Below are 20,837 nucleotides of genomic sequence, written 5' to 3'. Positions count from 1 at the left end.
TGCACCACTCCACCTACACCACTCTGTTATACACCACTCTATTCTACGTCAATGCATTATGCAAAGCTGCATTGTTCACCACTAAATTCTATGCTTCTGCTCTCTACCTCACTATACTCTGCAATACTCCACGCCAAGGCACCCTATAGCAGTCCACTCTACACCTCTCCATTCCACTGCAGTTTACTCTGCTCCTCACGCCACTGCACTCTGCATCACTGAACTCTTTGCCAATGTACTTTGCACTACTGCATTCTATAATAATGCACTCTTCAAACTAGCACTCTGCAGCAACGTCTGTGCCACTGCACTCTACTCTACTCCAATACTCTGCACCACTGCACTCTACTATGCAACACTCTAATCTACGCCACTGCATTCTGACGCTCAATTGCACGCTGCTGAATTATATGCTACTACATCTTACGCCATTATACTCTGTAACACTCTACGCCAGTTCACTCTACGCCAGTTCACTCTACGCCAGTTCACTCTACGCCAGTTCACTCTACACCAGTTCACTCTACGCGACTCCACTCTGCCACTTCAATACACCTCACTGTCTGCATCTCCACTTTTTCCCATTCCACTCTGACACTCCACGCCACTCTTCTACGCCACTACTTTTAGCCATACTGAACAGCTGGTGTACAACTTGGCAGAAACACATTGACCAAACCAATAGCTCTTGCATAGGCGAGACGCATTTGCTTTTACAAAGATTGTTTTCATAGATGTAAAACATAACTTTGTACCATTGACTATTAAAGGAAGCATCATGAAAACATAGGAAGTCATATTGGCTGGAAGGGCGACCTGCCTGAAGTCGGCATTTCCGGCTAGTTAGAGTGAGGTACTGCTGATTGACGGCTGGTGGACAACCTGTGGAAAGCCATTCACCTTTCAAGGTTCATGGGGGGGTTTAGTCACTGAATATAAGAAGCTGTTTTATTTGGCTGCTTTTAGGCCTTTTGACATTCATTGTTTTTTAGGTCGAGCTGGAGAAAAGTATCCAATGTTCCCCGCCTCCTGGGAATCTGAGACCGGGGTCGGGCACGCGCGGCGATTGGTGTCTGTGGACGCGCACATCCAGGCCGGCGCTGTGCCCATCTCCTGCCTCACATTGCCAGGAAGGGATAACACGTCACGCGCACACAGATGCGCGCACACACACAGACACACACTCGCACACGCACACTCGCACACACATCCCTGTTCGAGCTGCATTGCCACCGCATCCAAGCCGCCACGAACCGGCAAGCTTGTACCCTGCAAAGTACGGCCCGCACTCTACAGCCCCCGAAGCCGCACCGCAGGTGAGGATTCAAAGTGAGGCTCGTGCTTGCTACCAATGTGCCGTCCGCCGCTTCAGGGCACAAAGGTACGCCACGTACGCCTGAAGCGTACTCCAGCGCTTTGTGTCCCCACCTCCCGGGGCGCGCCGCACAAGGGAAGCTGCCCGGTACGAGTCGTACTGGGCCGCTCCGTGCCGCACTGCTGCCCCGGGGATCCTGCCTGCAATGAGAACATACGGCAAGTAGGCCGCCATCGCCATCGTACAAGTCAGCCCTTGTATTTAAGTATTTGCCCAGCCCGGTGCGTCCATGTGAAGGCGTACTGCACCGTACCGTTTCTCCCCTCCCAAGTCCCTGCCACACTGAGAGCCGCCCTGTGCCTTGGAAGACGTACAGGCCGCACCGCTGGTCCGCCACGAAGGATCACCTACGACCCGGACCCTCCGCAGCACCCCCTCAAGGTCCCGCCTAGTTCTTCCTTCCTGCTGCCCTTTGACGAACCCTGGTGTCGCACAACACTTCCCAGCATGCTGTGCGGGAGCAGAGGACAGCTCTTACATCGCAGGGCTAAGGCCGCCTGACGTGGAGGATGGGCGGGGAATGCTGCCTAATACTTTCGTTTTCCTGCCTCTTGTTCCAAGTTGCTTCCCGAGCTGAGACGAGCAGGCATCGCATTTGGCAATGGTCATTGGAACAGCAGTCTCACTAGATTGTTAAGTAAGCTGCAGCTCAGCGAACACACCACATTTTGGTTTGCTTGCCCATATTACCCGAGACCTTACCACAAATACCTTTCCAAGCAAGCTGTATGTGATTCAGTAGGCAGTATATAGACCTCAGACCGGAAGTCCACTAACATCTGGTTCTTTCCAGAATTCTAAGTTTTTATTCAGGCAAAAGCTATGGGGTCGACTGAAAACTTTCTCCCTCAAAGGGATCGTTATGCGGCAAGACGCCGCTACCTCTCACTAACATTGGATGCCCTTCGGTTGACAATTAGGAACACATCTTGGGGTGGTTGGAGAGCCTTTGGCATGCTATGCCATGCTGCCTTTTTGATATTATTCCACAAAACAGAGTGCGCGTCTTCTTATGTTGCTCTTATTATTAACGTCTGTGATGGTGGTGGCTTGCAGACCGGAGCATTTTTTCTGTTTTGTGGAATCCAATAATAAAACAGCTGCAATTCGTGAAATTGTGTTTTCACGTGTACTAAACGGAATAAAAAACACAGGACATTTCTGGAAAGTATAGGGATTTCATTGCGGTACGTAACCGACCACAAAAAAACGAAACCGACATGAAATGGTGCCAAAACAATGAAACCACATAATTCCGTGAAACTTCATGAGGCAGAACAAATTAGTGAAACATTTAGTGAAACACCCTTAAGCCCAGTCCATGCACAAAATTTCTGAGAGCAGATTTCACACATTTTTCATTTTGACCCAACGTTTTGCCCAGGCCTATTGACTAGTTCAGCCTTTCGGCAACAACAGGATATGCACCTTAGGTCAGCTGGGGGGGGGAGTTGGGAGTGCCACAGCACCACTGAACGCCACAGCACCACTGAACGCCACAGCACCACTGAACGCCACAGCACCACTGAACGCCACAGCACCACTGAACGCCACAGCACCACTGAACGCCACAGCACCACTGAACGCCACAGCACCACTGAACGCCACAGCACCACTGAACGCCACAGCACCACTGAACGCCACAGCACCACTGAACACCACGTCACCCCTCCACGCCACGTCACCCCTCCACGCCACGTCGCCCCTCCACGCCACGTCGCCCCTCCACGCCACGTCGCCCCTCCACGCCACGTCGCCCCTCCACGCCACGTCGCCCCTCCACGCCACGTCGCCCCTCCACGCCACGTCGCCCCTCCACGCCACGTCGCCCCTCCACGCCACGTCGCCCCTCCACGCCACGTCGCCCCTCCACGCCGCGTCGCCCCTCCACGCCGCGTCGCCCCTCCACGCTGCGTCACCCCTCCACGCTGCGTCACCCCTCCACGCCGCGTCACCCCTCCACGCCACGTCACCCCTCCACGCCACGTCACCCCTCCGCATCACTCCGCGCCACTGAACGCCACAGCATCACTCCGCGCCACAGCGCCACTGAACGCCACAGCATCACTCCGCGCCACAGCATCACTCTGTGCAACCATTCAACAACTGGTTCAAATATGTTCTCTCACTGTTTCAAGCTTTATTACAAATGGCACAAAAAGATGTTAATATTTCACTTCTGTTCTTGGATTTTCGTCACAATAAAATACACTGAACATAATCTTCACAAAATGTATTTACAAAAGTTTAAGCTATTGCCATTATAAATTAAAATAACTTTTATTTAAGTATTAATTATTTAAACAAATTAAAAGCCATTGTTATTTGTAATATCAATACATCTAAGACACGTAAATACAACACATATTGCATTACAAATGCTATAGGTGTCACGTTTGCGAAAGTTATAACTATTGGCATTGTAAATGACAAAGCTAGTAATTTTGCTATTTTCAAAACCAACACATAAATACAAAATTTGTAATTTACAATACCAATAGCTCAAACTTTCCTAATGCGAGACCTATTGCATTGCAAATGCTTGTTATATACTGGTTTGATAACCGTACCCTTTGAGATATCTGGGAAAGTACCAGTGTTTATAATTCTTTGAAACCTAAGTAAAACAAACTCTACCACCAGTCAATATTTGCCTTGACTATAACCACAAGTAGACCGCTCCCACTGCTTTTTGTCAATTTAATGTGTTGATAGTTTATTTTATAATACCCATAGAAAACTGTCTTTCTATTGCTTCATCTATAATGAATATGACTGGACCATGCTATTCTCTGCCCCTTTGTTACAGAACTCTTTCAGATACAATATCCAGAAATCTTCCCTCTACCAGACGGTACTTCAATGTTCCTTTACAATCCCATTTTGTACCTGGACCTAGAATTTCTTGATGTTTTTTGACTCCATTACTTCGGACATGGCATTCCATTGCTTTCTGAATCCTCTTCTTATTCAATATTAACCCTTTATACTCTCTTCATACTATGATAAGCTAGCTGTTCAGTGGCTTCATTGTTCCTAAAAAGCGTCTGTTTTTCCAATGGTCTTCTTTTTTTTTTTTAACGCCTACATTCATTGTCAAACATCAAGTTTTTATCCCATTTATTAAACAGTTTTCAGTTTTCCTTAAATTTGATTACGTTTAGGTTGACTTTCATACAGAATACCACCTGTGTAACCTGTGTGAGCATTTACTTTCAACTCCATATGTAGTCTTGTTAGCAGTTTGTGGAATAGTGTAGTGCCCATCTACATTTATTGTGTAGATACTTGCTGGTTGTGCATGTTGAAGTGTTGTGGATGTGGGGCAGATTAGTCTCCTGTTGTGAGAGATATGAGTGTGTAGATGTGCTTGTTGGTATGAACTGGGGAAAGAACAGTACCCTGTACCTATAGGTTGTAAGGGGTAGTACCCTGGGATATGCATAGTAGGGAAAGAGTAATTCCCTTTTGTGAGAAGTTTACTGAGGGAGTACCCATGGGGTGCTGTGTGGGGAAAGAAAAGTACCATATCACAGGAGGTTGGAAGAGGACGTACACCATGGAGTACAAATGTTTGGTAAGTGTTGCCCCCCATGATGATAACCACAAGTTTTCATGAATCGTCATTCTACACAAATGGAAGATTTGTCGAGTGTGTTGTACATGGAGTTCATTTGTGATTTGTGCTATGTTTTTTTACAGTTTGCTTATAACCAAGACTCTGTGTTGTTTCAATAGTAGTGTTTAATGTAACTTGTGTTAATAGGGTAGTATTTTTTTACCTTCGAAAGTGGTCTGATGTCAATGATGGCATTGCTGGACTGTTGAAGTGTTTGATTGTTCTGTTGTGTCAAATGTACCCTGTGTATCTCCTGGAGACTTATCATTGTTTTCAAAAGAAAAGACGTCCTGACCTTTTCTGGTGCATTTTCCAGCAGGCTTAGTGCTGGGTGCAGGTTAAATGCTTCCTTCGGCCAGGCACTTGCGCAAGTTCGTTTGGTCAGCTAGTGCGGCTTGGTGATGAGGGCGTTGGAGTGCAGGGCTGCAGTTTTGTGTGGGGTGGAGTGTGTTGCCCTTCTGGGGTTGTGTTGCTTGTGGAAGATGAAGAAATTGTGGGTTGTGTTTGTCACCTGCATAGTTTAATAATATGAGGTGGGTGTCTGGGGACCTTGGGTAGGAGTACAGTTGTGATGACAAGGTTTTGTGTTGGCCTCTGGTCAAGGGAATGTTGAGGTGATGTATGGTTAAACTTTCTGTTTTTGTTTTGTTAGAGACTTTGATCCGCAGGCTTAGTGATGGGGGGAATCCTCTGTCAAAGGAAGCCAGTGGGGTTCAGTGCCCTGGCTTTCTTGTTACTGAGCTTCCGTGCACGCATGTTGTATGTGTCATTTGCAATGCCAAAATGTGGTGGTAGGGCCTTCGTTCGAGTAGTACACAACCTGTATTGCATGTCTTGGACCACTATGCAGTGGTAATGACAACACCGTTATTTCATTACTTTGACATGAAGTGTTGACCGGTTGCAGTGTTTCTGTGACTTCTAGTTTCCTTTGTGTGCGTAGGTCTTGGAGAATTTAACAGCTTGTTGGGTGAATATGCATGTTATTGGAGATTGAGTGACTGTCCCCAGGGGTGTGGATTTTAATAAAATATCTACTTGTCCATGGGGCAGGCTGTTTAATAAATCTACTTGTCCTGTAACAAAATCTACTTGTGCCATGTAATGCGGCAACAAATTACGCAGCAATCTCATTATATAAGAGTTCTGATATAGCTTCTCTGAAAATGTCAGGGTTCATACCATAATAGTGTTTGAATACTAGCAATTCCCTTATGCTGCGATGTTTCTGCAAGTCTACATACTGGGGCTGAAGGTAGTAGTAAGCAATAGTTCCAGGGTTGGAATGCCCTTTTTAGTCTGTGCAAACCTACTAACATGCATGTTTTAAGGGTGTTCTTTTTTTTTTTTTTGTTTTTCAAAAGTTTTTATTAGAAGAAGTTTTTACAAAACAGTACAGAGTAAGCCGATCGAAGGCAACACTGGTAAATGTAAACATACGTATCGGTAATAATACATACGGGCTTGTTATGGCGCATGTGGGCTGGTTATACATAGGCTGCTTGAGTCTTTATCTTTACATACCGGTCAAATGCCTTGCCCCCTACGGTCGGAAGAGATCGTGTCTAGAGGTAAGTAGGACAGAGATGAGAGGAAGTGAGAGAAAGAACGGACACAGGTGCGGTGAATAGAGGTTGTGTGGCCAGCGAGATTTTGCAGACGGGTTACGCCGGGGGGGGGGGGGGGGGGGGGGGCAGGTGTCTGTGTAGGGCAGAAAGGTGCATTCATGGCGGTTTTTGCGAGGCAAGGTATTTGTCCAGGGAGAGCCACATCTCATTGCTGCGCCCAACTTGTGGTGTTTGATTTTTCGTTATGTTGTCTGCTCCCCTTGGGAAGAAGGTGACCCAGTTGAACCATACTTTGAAAGTGGCCCTCCCTGTATCTATCCAGTTAGACAGGATTGTTTTGGTTGCCGCTGTGAGGAGCTGGTCAATGAGGCTACTGTCATTGGCAGATTGAATCTCCGGTGCCGTGAATGCGCTTGCTATGCTGAGGAGATCTAGTTTTGGAGTGTACCCAGTTACATTGTGGATGAACACTTACTTTCCCCCAGAAATTTTTAACCTTAGGGCATTGGACTATCATGTGTTCTAGGTTCCCTCTCTGTTTCTGACAGTTCCAGCATAGGTCGTTGTCAGAGAGACCGACCGCTGCTAGGCGTGCCGGGGTCCAGTACTCTGTAGGAGCCAGAATTTTGTTTGTACTAGTGTGGAGGTGACTTTGTACCTGCTTGCCGAGGCCCAGAGGATGGCTTTTTCTTTCTCGCTAAACCGCCCTTCGTTTAGTGTTTCCCAGTGATCTATGACTTTCCTGTTTAAATTTGTTGTTTTTGCCCTAAGTAATTTGTAGAGGTGCGATGTTTGGTGTCAGTTTGTTGAGATTTGACATGTATTGGTGTATTGTTGGCACCTCTTTGCTTAGTTTTGCTCTGGTGATGGCCGCTTTGATTTTGAGGAAGTTATATAATTCTATGTCTGGGAAGTCGTGCGCTTTTTGTAGGTTGGAGAAGGTGGAAGGGGACCCTCGTTCTTCTAGTTAGGATGGGGTGTGGATACCGCGCCGGAGCCAGGGGGTTGTATTAAGTACGCTGTTCTTGTATTTAATTTTTGTGTTGAACCAAATGGATTCGTATTTTGTGTTTCTTATACTCTTCCCCATTCTTTTGTCTACTTGCAGGAGGGCTTTTTTGGTGTTTGAGGATTATGTTGTTGGCTACCGGATGTTTGTTAGCCGTGAGGAGGGCCGCCGGGTTTATGCCTCCCATCAGAGCTTTCTCTAGTTCCAGCCAGGTTGGTGTGTAACTCTGTTCCTGCGTGAGCCATTATATGCCTTGCCTGGCCAGGCAGGCTGTTTGGAAAGTCTTGAAGTTTGTGACGTTAAGCCCCCCTATGTCCTTGCTGAGCCTTAGTTTCTGAGGCTTATCCTGGCTTTTTTATCCCTCCAGAGGAACGAGTTTATCATTGTGTTCAGTTTTTTTATGGAATTCGTCCGTAACTATCAGTGGCAGCATACTCAGCAGGTAGTTGACCATGGGGGTTAGCCTCATTTTAATGGTTTCTACTCTGCCCCACCAACTGACGTACTTGGGGGACCACGTGTCTAGTCTGTCTTTTATTTTGTTTAGTATTGATTTTTCGTTATGCTCCAGTGTTGACTTGAGGTCCCTGTCAAAGTAGATACCTAGGTATTTTAGTGCCCCCTTCTGCCAGAGTAGACCGGAGTTTCCTAACACCTCCTTGGTGGTATGGACATTGAGTGGCTTGCATTCCGACTTGCTTCTGTTAAGCTTGTACCCTGCTACATTGGCATACACTTCGATGGTGTTCATTAGTGCTTCTATTGAGGGTTCGGGGTTATCTGTCATGAGTATGTCATCGGCGTATGCTGCTAGTTTGACGGTGTTCCCGTTGACCTCCACCCCCTTGATCTCGGCATTGTTCCTGATCATGGTCAGTAGGGGATCTAGTGTCAGTAGGAACAGAGCCGGGGATAGTGGGCAGCCTTGTCTGGTTCCTCTTGCCAGAGATAGGGCCTCTGATGTGCCTCCATTCACCACAACTCTGGCTTTGGGTGCTTTGTACAGAGCCATGACCATTGACCTATATTTCTCGCCTAGGCCGAACTTCTGCATACACTGGTCAAGGAAGGGCCATGAAACTCTGTCAAATGCCTTTTCTGCGTCTAGCGCAATCATCACCGCTGGTTTGGTGTTTGAGGAGGCACAGTTAATTATGTGGCAGAGGAGTCTTGTGTTGTCTTGGGATAGTCTGTTCTTGAGGTAGCCCACTTGCGTTTTGTGTATGAGGTTTGGGAGTTGCGCGTTGACTCTACCCGCTAGTATTTTTGCGTATATTTTGCAGTCTACGTTAATTAGAGAGATGGGTCTATAGTTCTGCGGAAATTGCGTGTCTCTGCCTTCTTCGGGGATGACCATGATATTGCTCTGCCATCGAGTTTGTCATTTTCCCTGCTTTGATGCAGTGTGCGAAAACCTCTTTCAGTGTGTTTCTAATATGGGGGAGGAAGTGTTTGTAAAATTTGGCTGTTTATCCGTCCGGACCTGGTGCCTTATTATCTTTTAGGGCCGCTACTGCCATGTCTATTTCTGCCCCTGTTATTTCAGATTCTAGTGATGCACATTGTGCCTCTGTTAGTTTGGGTAGGCTAAGCTTGCCCAGGAGGGTTTACCCACCCATCGGGGTTGAGGTTTTTGTCCTCTTTGTATAATACCTCATAGAATTCTTTGAAAACTCTGAGAATCTCTGTTGGTTGTTTGAGATTTCTTGTTGGCGTCGGTCATGGCTGCTATGGCGTATTGTCTTTGCTTGCTTTTAAAGTAGGAGGCCAGGGCCTTGCCTGCTTTGTTTGCTGAACAGAGATTTATGGCTTTGTACCTGTTGATCCACGTGCCCGCTCTCTCACTTAGAATCTTATTTAGTTAGTATTTTTTCCTTGTCAGGGTAGTTAGTGTGTTCCTGTCTGCTAGGTTGACGCTGTGGTGCATCTCCAGGTCTTTGATTTGTCTCTCTAGTTCTGCTATTGTTTTGTTCCTGTCCCTGTTCATTCTGACCTTGATGCATATTATTTTCCCCTCTTATTGTGGCCTTCATAGCATCCCAGAGTACTCCCTTGTCTATGTTTGGCTTGTCGTTGATTTCTAGATATTCTTTGATGGCTTCCTCTATGGCTGCTGCATTGGTTGGGTCCTTAATGACATCGCTATTGAATCTCCATCTACAGCTAGTTTGTTCATTGTGGCGACAGCTAAGTGTTAGGCTGATGAGGGAGTGGTCAGACACTGTTAGACACTGTTCTTGGCGCAATCTCCATGTGTTCTATGAGGTGAGTGTGAGTGGCTGATATTAAGATGTAGTCAATCCTGCTGTACGAGTTGTGGGGGTGAGAGTAAAGAGTGTAGTCTCTGGTGTCTGGGTTCTGGAGTCTCCATGGATGTCTGAGGCGGAGTTTGACGCATAGGTTCCTAACTGTGTGTTGGGGCTGTGTTTGGTGACTGGTCCTTTTTGGGTGTCTGTCTAGGGTTTGGTCCAGTACCTGGTTAAGGTCCCCTGCTACTATCAGTAGTTCCTCTTGGGGGAGACTGCCGAGTTTGTCTCCCACTACTCCCCAGAAGGACTCGTCCTCCGTGTTGGGGCCGTAGATGTTGGCGATGTGTATCGTTTCCTCCCCCTGCTTCAGGCTGGTTATTAGCAGGCGTCCATCCTCATCCGCCTGGTGTTCGAGTAGGGTCAGTCTGGCTTTCTTGTTTATTATCGTTACTACTCCTCTTTTTTTGTGTATGGCTGGCGAGCACAGGGTTAGCTCGCCTTTAGGCGCTGTGCGTCCTCTTCAGAAAGTTTTGTTTCCTGCAGGACATATACATCGCTTTTTAGTTTGGTTAGATAGTTAATTATCTTCCTCCTTTTTATCGGGTGGTTGAGCCCTTTGACGTTAAGTGAGGTTATTTTCAGGTCAGATAGTAGTTGGGGGTCAGTGTGCGTTGTCATGGTAAGTATATATTAGCGCTCTTGTTTGGTGCTGTCTGTAAGGGGTTGGCTAATTTGCATTTTGGTCTACCCCCGAGGGTTGCCAGTTGTCTGCGATATTTGCCCCGGGCTTAAACCCAGGATTATCAGTGAAGGATATACATTTGGTCCGTACGGGAGATGATGCCGTGTTGGCCTCCCACTCGTCCCAGGGTGGTTGAAGTTGGCGAGCTACTTTGGGGTAGTATCAGTTTGCGGAGATGGTGATGGGGTCCACCCTGGGATAGGGGACCGTCTTCTTAGTGAGTTCATGTTCTAGATACAGGCTATACCGTGAGGTAGAATGTTAGTTGAGGTAGAAGCGTTGATCGTGTGCTAGAGTTCCTTTGTGTGCCTGGTTATTGTCCACTACAGGCCTGGTCAATTGCACTCGTGTTATCCGATGATGCTCTTCTCTTCGCAGTCTCTGTGCGTTGTGACTCCATGTCCTCCACCGGGGGACTGCGTAAGTGTCTTCTCAGTTCTCCCGGATCGTCGAAGATCAGTGGATGCCCCTTGTCCACGATTCTCAGCCTTGCTGGGCCAGCAAAGCTGAAGGTGATCTTGTCTTTCCTCATTCTGTCTCTCAGAGCTAGGAAGCCTTTCCTTGTTTCGACAGTTTGGCGCGAGAAGTCTTGGGTGATTATTATTTTGGTATCTTTCCACTTTATTGTTTGGTTCTTCCTGGCCACTGCAAATATTGCCTCGGTCTGTTGCGATCTGGCGGGGGCCACATGCGCTTTGGAGTTTCATCGCTAGTACTCGATAGGCCTTGTCTAGTTTGAACTGTTTGTCAAAGCTGAGACCAGTGATAGGCGGGATGAGCTCCTCTAGGAGGGCTGCGCAGGATCCAGGTTTGTCCTCTTCCCCTTCTGGTATGCCGTGAAGTCTTATGTTGCCTCTTCTTGTGCGGTCGTCTTGTTCAGCCAGCTGTTTCTGTAGGCTGTAGGTGGCTTTGGAGACTGACTGCAGGGCTCTACTAGATTGCGTGTTGGCGTCCTCTATCTCGCTGATTCTCGCTTCCGCTGTGTCAATCCTGGTGTTTGTATTGTGTTGGTCTGCTCTAATGGCTGCTAGCTCTAGTTGCATGTTGTCGATTGTTTGGTGGATCTGGCAACCTCATTGCCTTCATTGACTTTCCTGAGGATTGTGTCCAGCGTTGTCATTTTTGAGCTTCAAGGGCGAGTCAGGATTGTTTTTGTATTTCTTTATTTCGTTGGCTACTTTCCCTTCTTGGTTAGACATCTCGCTAAGGCGCCTTCTGGCTAGGTAGCTGTCCAATCTGTCGCCCTTATGTTGTGTGGCCGAGCTAGAGTGCTTTCCTCTTGGACCCGGTGCGGCTTTGCTCGTGTGCTGGCGGTCTAGTCTGTACCTGCTAGGCTCTCGGATGGCCCTTGTCCTTGTTTTAGCTCCCGCCAGTTCCGCTTGAGGGTACTAGCTGAGGTATTTCCGTTCTGTGCGTGCTCACTTGCTGTTTATTGGCCAAGAGGCCTCTTCTTCTCCGCAGTTTTGGGTTTACTTCCCCCTCGGTGCACTTGTTTGCTGCTGCAGGGCTGGTGTGTTAGAGAGTTCCTTTGCTGGTGTTAGATTTTGCCCTTGTTTGTGTTTGCTGTGCTTTGTTTACCGATTTAGTGGCCTGGGATTGGTGTCTGCTATGCGGGGTGTTTGCTGCCCGTGCGCGCTTTCAGTTTCTTATCGCCGTTGTTGCGTTTCCGTATTCGCCGTGGTTCTGTTGTCTTTGCGCCCACCGGACTGATCTGCTTTTGTTCGCCAAGCTTGTCGCATTAAGTGCGTTTGCACTGGCCAAGATGGCTGCAGCCAGTGTGCACCTTCAGTTTCGTATTTCTCGTGTGGTTGTTGCTGTAACCGCCGTCTTTTTCTTACTTGCGCCCCCTGGGTCGGACTGTAAGCTGCTTTACCCCCTATGTGCAGGCGCTCGTTTTGCCTTCTGCTCTTGTTCGCCTACTTTGTTGCACTGGGTAGGACCGTATGTGCCCGGGAGCTTAAATATGTGGGCACTTCCAAATTTGTGTGGGCCGGTTGCCTTGATGTTGGCTACGATGGTTGCTAGTAGTGTGCACCTACAAACCTACAGTTTCGTATTCACCGTTGTCTTGTTGTCGTTTGGTTCGTTGTACTTGATCGCACTCGCGGGCTCACTAGCGCGCCATCACCCAGGGTTGTTTATATGTTTGGTGGGTGTCTGCTGGCAAAGATGGCCGCTCCCAGCGTGCACCTTCAGTTTCGTATTCCCAGTTGGCTTGAATCTGTTTGATATGTATTACTTGTTCGCACTCTCAGGTTCATAGGCTCGTCTGCTCCCAGGGCTGTGCTTTGGATGTTTCCCCTTCATTTTTTCCCCGGTGTTGCAGGCACGCCTATGTATTTCTTCTGCGCCTTCCCGCCTCCCTTATTGCGTCCGGCGGTTGTGTGCTGGCCAAGATGGCCACTGCCAGTGTGCACCTTCAGTTTCGTTTTTGACCGACTGTTTATTAGTCCTTTTTAGCGGTTTAGTGCTCTCTTTTCGCCACACTCTTAGCACTAACCTGGCTTGGTAGTTCAGGTGGGTGCTCTGTTGTCGGTCCTTTTCACTCTCCTCTTCTCGGGGCCAGATCTTCTCCTGCCCGGGCTGGCATCGGTGTGGCACCATATCTGCCCCTCTTCGCGTCTGTCTTGGTCCTGTGTTGAAGACCGTTTCCTGGCTTTGCGGTTTTCTTTGGCTGTGATGGGGTACCTCAGTCTGTGCTCGTGATATTCAGACGCCCGTGCTTGTAGTTTTGGCTGTTGCGCTGGTTTGTTTTCGCTCAATAAATCGCCGTTGTTTCCTCAGGTTGGTGAAGGTAACAGCGCCCGTCCTCATTGCTGTCCAAGCCACGCCCCTGTTTTAAGGGTTTTCAACAATTCTTCTCTAATCATTTCCCATACTGAGAACGATTGGAAATTTACTACTGACAGTGGGCGACTTAAAACTTCTTCCAGGTTTGGGGAAAAAGTGGTTAGAGGAAAAGTGAACTTAAAAACATTCAGATTTTCACATGCGCAAATCTACACCTGCATATTTGCTCATGCTAAAATGCAGTTCACAGATATTTTCTGGGAGTACTATTTCTTGACCTACTTCTGTAAATTCTTGTGAATTTATAGAAACTGTACATATGCACTTACAGCAAGGATATATACCATGGATGCACTTTTGAGACTTTCTAATTAGGCCTGGTGTTAACCATGACCTTTTTGTTTTTTATTCTGTCTCACTCCGTCTTTCTATCAGCTGGCGTCCCTGTAAGTACAGTATTTTGCTCTTTTAGAAGGAGCATCTTGGCACACAAAGTAGTTTAGTTCAGTGCCCAGAACCGCTGTGGCAATGTGTGCTGAGTCCAACATTTTTTTGTTTTGCTTTTGCCAATGCTTGTTGGAATGGTGAGGACCCAGCAGCTCCCACACTGTTAAGGTTTTACAAGTCCTTGACAAAACCAAAAGGCTGACCACCAATTTCAGACTCACTAGCTTTGCCAGTGCGTGTTTATTTTTGTTTTCCATATTCGTATTTAAACTGGTTACACTGATTTTTCCATTCTGAATATTTTTGGGAAATACTAACATACATCAACTTGTTACTAAATGATGCTGCAAAGATACGGTACCTAAAATCTAACCGTAGTTTAGCTAAATGTTTTCTTTTCTTACATACCTTTTTTTTGTGAAGTTTTATTTTGAAAGCAAAGAATCATCACTCTTGCTTTGAAGCTTCTGCAAATATTTGCATATAATCGGAGAGCATTCTGGGTGCATTATACAGAGTCTCATATTACTAAACTTTGAACATGTGTGTACACTTATATTGGAACCACCGTCAGTAGTGCAGGCTGAGCTTAAAACATTTACTTTTAGTGCTCACCCTAATAATAAAGACTTTGTGTTAATGAACCATATATACAAGTTTGAACAGCATTAACACACATACTACCTTAATTGTAGAGAATGCCCCTCCCTGATCCACAATGTGGTACTGTAAACCGGCAGCCAAAGGGTTTGAGCTGCAGGGGGTTGGGCCTACTTGTCCCAAGGACAAAATGCACATTAAAACGTGTTGCCCTTGACTGCAAACAATATGTCCCGGGCTATAGGAATTCCACATCCCTGTGTCCCTGTTCTTTATATGCCAGGGAATGGTTGTTCTTTGTTTTGTTGTTTGTAATAATGGGAGATGTTTGGTATCCTGTTTGTACTCATTCCCTGTGTATCTGACATGCTCTCTGGGATGCTTGGAGTGAATGGTGTAATAGAACGTTGGTGTGTTGTGCTTAGTGGAAGCTAGGAGATGGGAACAGTTGAAGGGGATGGAGACTGGGCAGGATCTACCTCGTTTATCGGTAACCTAAGGGCCTATCATGAAATAAAGATCTTGCCTTCTGCCTGAGTGTCATCAGACTCTTGTATGAAGGTCCTGCCCTCTAAGTACAGCATCAGTCCATAATGCATACAATGGCAGTTTGCCTTTCGTTGCATTGCTAGTTATCCCTGACTTTTCTGTGTACTAAAACTCGTATCCGTGCTCTGATCTTTATACCTTGATCTCTTCTTTCTTACGTGTTTCTCTTCTTTCTTGCGCGCATCTCTCCCCTGTTTATTAGCTTAATCCACAGTTCATTTTCAGTTCTGCTTTAATCTTTCTGATTTGTCACCTCCTGCTTTCCTCTTCCGTCTTTTCTTTACACTAGCTTAATTTTTCACGATCATCTCTGGTATCGCTTCCTTGCCAAGGTGCTTAAACGTATTCATGGCCGTAATCCCACCCCCCCCCCTTTTCTTCCGATATTCATTTGGTTCAAGCTGTCCTTCTTTGAACTCTGCCACAAAAAGCTTTGCCTACTCATGAACTTCGAGATCTTCTTACATTTTGCTTATACTCCTCACACATGTTGTCCTCATTTTGGACCGGTTTCAAAGGGGAATCTTTCCTCTGAATTTAGAATAATTATTTCCACTACACATGGGATGCATTGTTCTTAACTTGGTGAGGAATTTCTCAGCAGCTTCATTGTCCTGTGGGAAACTGTTCCTGGTTTGGTAGTTGCTAGGATGAGGGAGAATGGTGAAGAAATCCTATGAATCGGACATCGGTAACTTAATGAAAAGTGCAGTTTTTGTTTGGGCAACTCATGAGAATGGTGTACTTTAGTTTACAATCACATACCCAAACCTCATTGTGATGGAGCAGTGTGATGTAGAGAAGCTTTTTTCCTGAGTTAATCAAGAGATGGAGTGTTGAGCATGGCTCTCAGAAATTTGACGATAGACATAATGTATGGAGAGAAACCTAATCCAGCGATGCTGATAAGCATAAGAATAAAAGGCGAATCTGTTATGTCGCAGTTTATTTACAAGTTTACATTTATAGGGCATAGTTATTTGCGTGATCTACAAAGAACAGAAGATATAAGCTGAACAGTAACTGTAAGGGATGGGAATTGCTGTGTTTAATAGACCACTTTTCAGAAATGGTCTTCAGGTTCTAGCAAAATGATCAGTAACTTGTCAAGTCTTAGTTCTTGAAGTATGATGTTCCCTAGTTTAGGGGTTTAAAGAAGGCTTAACAGATTTTGTTTGATTGAATCTAGAGATTTCCCGGGTCTCTATTGCTTTGCCTCTTTTCCTGTGAATTCCCATGCAAAGAGGAGTTTCTTTTGTATATGATACAGAGGACCTTGAAAAAAAATGGTCTTGGCTCAAGCTAAATGTTATCTAAAAGGTTTTTTTGTTTGGAGAGCTAGCAGTCTTGGCTGACCTGCAATAGTGTTTTGTGTTCCAGTTGCACATTGCATTGTTCCCCAGGATTATGATTACTCTTGTACAAAGTCTTATCACAGTTTGGTTAGAGATTAAAAGTTGTGTAGCTGTTTCTTTGAGTATAGACTATTGAGAGGACGTTGAAGTTGTTGTGATAAGATTTGAATTGATGGATTGGGACTGCCCAGTTCTAGATCTTCAACTGTTTAACATGGTTTGCCTGTGTGGCTTCCTTACAAAAGCAATTAGCAGATGATGGTATTTGCATACGGTTCTAAAATCTGACTTTAATGATGGTGTGCTAAAGAAGTCTGTCTAGTCTGTATGTACTTGTAGATGGGGTCTTTTCTTATGAGTGTTCTTCCACTAGGGACTCTCTACTGGTCTCCAGAGCAACAGTGTAAAACGTATTCTTATTTTTCTTTCCTCAGTTTTCTGCACTGCCAATGGCACAGCTTTTCAACCAATCAGAACATATGTTACAATCCCTACAGCTCATGTAATGCCAAGTACCCAGGGGAACCATGTTACTCCTCTTGTTAACCAGCATGCAACAAGTGGTCGTAGCCCTGGCCCAGTCGGCACCTCCACAGCTTTATTGGAACCCAGTCAGTCTAGAGTACCTAGTGGCGCATCTCCGACGTCTGCTCCATTTTCAGACAAACTGTCTCTGGAAGCCCTAGCTGCTCTGAAGATGGTTGATTATGGCTTTGAGAACTCTCTTTCCCCATGGGGAGACATTGGCAGAGATGAAGTGAGGAAGTTTGACATCCCCAATGTTGAGCCTACCCTCAACCAATCTACCTTTCTGGACACCCTTTCCAGTGATGCACATCTCCGCACCCAGATGTACAATCGAGGGACTTTGCCTGCTGAAATTGGCAAGGAATTGTATGGGACGCTACCCAGCAGCAAATCTCCTTCACGCAGTTGCTTGGATGGCTCTTCCCAGCCTACACCAATGAGCCATCAGCAGAACCAGGCATATTCCAAGCCATTGACCCCCATTACGCAGGTGTGGCGGCAGCAGCCTTACACTCAGCAGTTGGATGGGGCTGCCTGGCACCATCAGCGGGAGAAGATGCAGATGCAAATGGAACAGTTGCAGGTATGGTTTACTGTGTGTACTGCCTCCCTTTCAATCTGTTTTCACACTGCTCTATCAGAATGTTAGTTTAAATTAATGCCTGTTAACCTCTTGTCAGTATGTCTGCAAGACTTCTCTTCTATCCTTTTCTTTATTATATTTTGTTTTCCCCGACCTGAATCAGTCTAATCAGTCTCATGACTTTCTCCTTCCATTGCCCTTCCCCAGCCCCACCTGCGGGAAAAGGGTCCTAAACCATAGCTAGAGCTTGAGTGCAGCAGTGAACAGAGTATAGAATAGCTAGACTACAACATTGTACAAAGGGTCCCAGGTACAGCATTCTACCTAGTATAGAAAGTCTTGGAGAGAACAACAAACCCATTGTGGTTGGAACCGGCCCACTGCACCAATTTTAGAAGGCCTTGGGTACAGCATTGTACTCTGTGTCGAAACAAAACAAAAGTCTCTGTAAATGGCCAATGGTGGAACCAGGGTCCAGGTACACAGACCAGGATTTGAGCAATGAGCATGGTGTCTGTAAATAAAGAACCAAGCAGCCCCACATCATGATGGCCCTGGCAGTAGCCTCTGTTACTTTCAGAAATGTCTGCTAAAAGCATAGTACATTTACATCACACTTAAAGTAGCTGTCACTCATTGCTGTAGTACATCCTTTTCCACCTTCTTAGATAACTAGAGCCATCTTATCCCAGCCCCATAAATAGCAGTGTTTTGATGTACTAACCATGGTCCTCTACTTGATAAATTGAGCTGCTTGACTTCCTTTTTAATCAATGCAGCCTCTAACCTGGGTAGTACTCCTACTTGATGCTGCACGCAGATAATATCCTTTGACTAGTACCTCTACAGCTTGTGCACAGCATTTCCCATCCTATGATCAGATACAAAGAACAGTGTTCTTTTTTTATTTTTTTACCCCGTTACCTGAGAATCATCTATGATTCTTAGTGCCTCCACCTTCCCTAAACCTCTCCCAGCCCTCTTCTCCCAAAAGAAAACTCATATAATGGCCTGCCTAGTCCCATGAAAATACATGCAGGTTCCCTGAGTAGCATCCAGCCTCCAGCAGGTAAGATTGTGTGAGTGATATATTTGAACCTAGCTTTTTGTACTGTTTCTTTCCTGTAGGGAATGAGTAGCGCCACTTTCCCGCAGGCCTCAGTCTATGGCATACCGCCCCAATCTGCAGAACCCAGCCTGTGGAAAAACATTGTAAAGTCCACGGAGACCCTGTTGAAGGACAAGGACCTGCTTGTTGAGAGGTAAACCCAATGCTTTATACTCTGTGCCTGCTCAGTAAGTATATAGCTTCAACACACGTCAAAATGCTCTTCACGTCCTTTAAATCATTACAAGCTGTACTGCAGTGAATGTAGATTGAAATGAGGTAGGGTTTTCGGTCCTATAGGCACTTGTACTGTGAGTGTAATGTGATTTGATGGAGGGCGCTAGCTGGTTTAGAAATCTGTTCTTCATGCTGACTGATGCAAGGCATAATTTTGAGAGCTTGTTTTTTGGCACAGCAACTGTTGAAGCTTTCCAGAATAGACATTGAATGCAGCAGGTAAGAAAAGCTTATTAGCATATAACGGTGGTACTTCTGCTGCGGTGGGTATCCTGTCCACTTCAATTCACATTAAAGGAATATTTTATTACCTTTCAGGTGTATTTATAAGGGACATGCCTAGCACTGGGAAGTGGAGCAGTGCTTTACATAGGACTGGAACTATTTGACGTAACTTCCAGGTTACAGAAGCACACCAGTTTTTCAGGTCTTGTGTGACCTAACAGCAGCTAAGACTTCCTTGTGACCAGTATTGAGGCTCTTCTTGAAAACACTGGTTCTATATACTTCTACAGTCTCACAGAATTTTCAAGTACCTTCTCTATAGGCTTTGACCCTCCATGGTTAGTAAAGGTTAATACTTGAGGAAACCGCTTGGAGTGGGGGCAGGGCATAAAATCTGGTTTGAACAGCACATATTTTTGATGGATATTTCTAAACGCATACGCCTCGCCTTGTGAAAACCCCCAAGCGTCAGACTGGATCTTGAGAATTCTTTCCAGCATTGCTTCTTCGTGCCTGCAGGTGGTGCCGTATGGCTTCGCATAGACTCTGTCCCAACCTGGAAGTGAAGCCGGAGCCGCATATAAGTGCCACTGCTGTGCATGGACATCAGTTCCTTTCTGTGCCTTCCAGCGGGAAGCTTGACCTATCTGCTTTTTTCCTCATTTTCTTTCTACAGTGTGCAAGGGAAATGTCATCTTAAACCAAAAGCTTTTAACCTTGCAGGGTGTGTCGCAAACAAATGTCTGTGACTTAACCAGATGAGGTGACTCAGGAGTCATGGCCCGACCCTCGACACCAAAGTCATCCGGGGCAATGTGCTTTCATGAATCTGAAGGCGATTCAGGACTATGAAGCCAAGCTGTATGTCAGCAAACGTCGTCGGAAATCGTGGACAGAGCGTTCTATTTCGAGGTCAAGGACTCCAACCTGTTCCTGGGGTAATTCCTTTGACAGGTCCTCGTCGCACTCCATTTTTTGGGTAAGTCTAAATCAAAGAAGAAACACAAAGTCCAAGCAGGCCTCTCCATTCTCCTTACTGGTCATTAGGACATTGTGATGCGCTGCGGTGTCGCTCCCAGTCTCCTGCTGAGGAACCTATTCCTAAACTGATTCCAATGTATCCTGAGTTTCCAGGTCTTTCAATGATCACCACAAATTGAGAAAAACAAGGCTGCCATGCTTTGCATCTTCGGCACCTTAACGGTTCCATCTGTGCGCCTTCAGGCCCCATGGAATTGGAGAGGCCTCTGGCTGTGTTTTCACTTGCAAATCTGCTCTAGGCACTGGCTATGCCGTCCGGGCCTACTGCAGGTTCAGCTTGGACACTGGAGCCCATTCCACTCCTTGTGCCACGATCCATGCAGGTACTTGGCGAATTGATACTGGAGGAGAGCATATAGTTTTGGCCAACTCCAAACTAAATCCACCACTATCTCAAACAAAGCTGTGAGAGTTAAACCCCAATGTGCCCAGCCCACCTCTTCTGTGTTCTCTCACAAGACCTTGCCTTGGCACTGTCCTCCAGTTATTCACCAAATCCTTGGATCAGACTCTGATCGGGGTCAACCTGCATTTGGTGATAATGGTCATGACGGTGATGGTGGGCATAATTTTCCTCCCACAGTACGTTTATGACACTTTTTTTATATGGATCTGCAAAGAATGTATGATGTTACAACGCATACATTTACAACACATGTCTGTACAACGCAGTTTTTACATCTCATCATCCTTTACAATGCATACATTTACATTGCATGCCCATTTACAACGCATTCCATTACATCGCATTTTACCTTTACAACGCATACCACTACAACTCATACCATTACATTGCATTTAAGGTAAGTGTT

At 46.1% G+C, this 20,837-nt stretch overlaps 1 protein-coding gene across 1 annotated transcript in view; it reads left to right on the top strand.

Moving 5' to 3' along the window:
* The window catches only part of CEP85 (centrosomal protein 85), a 416,919-nt gene that overhangs the window by 27,845 nt on the left and 368,237 nt on the right, over positions 1-20,837 (top strand). The window contains exons 4-5 of the mRNA XM_078682660.1: positions 16,738-17,414; positions 18,543-18,676. Coding sequence (XP_078538786.1) covers positions 16,738-17,414; positions 18,543-18,676 — 811 coding nt within the window. The remainder of the gene's footprint in view (positions 1-16,737; positions 17,415-18,542; positions 18,677-20,837) is intronic.

This window comes from Lissotriton helveticus, chromosome 3_1, assembly GCF_964261635.1.
Source record: "Lissotriton helveticus chromosome 3_1, aLisHel1.1, whole genome shotgun sequence".
Classification (NCBI taxonomy): Eukaryota; Metazoa; Chordata; class Amphibia; order Caudata; family Salamandridae; genus Lissotriton; species Lissotriton helveticus.
The sequence above is the reverse complement of the archived record's forward strand: the minus strand, read 5'-3'. Positions and strand labels throughout refer to the sequence as shown.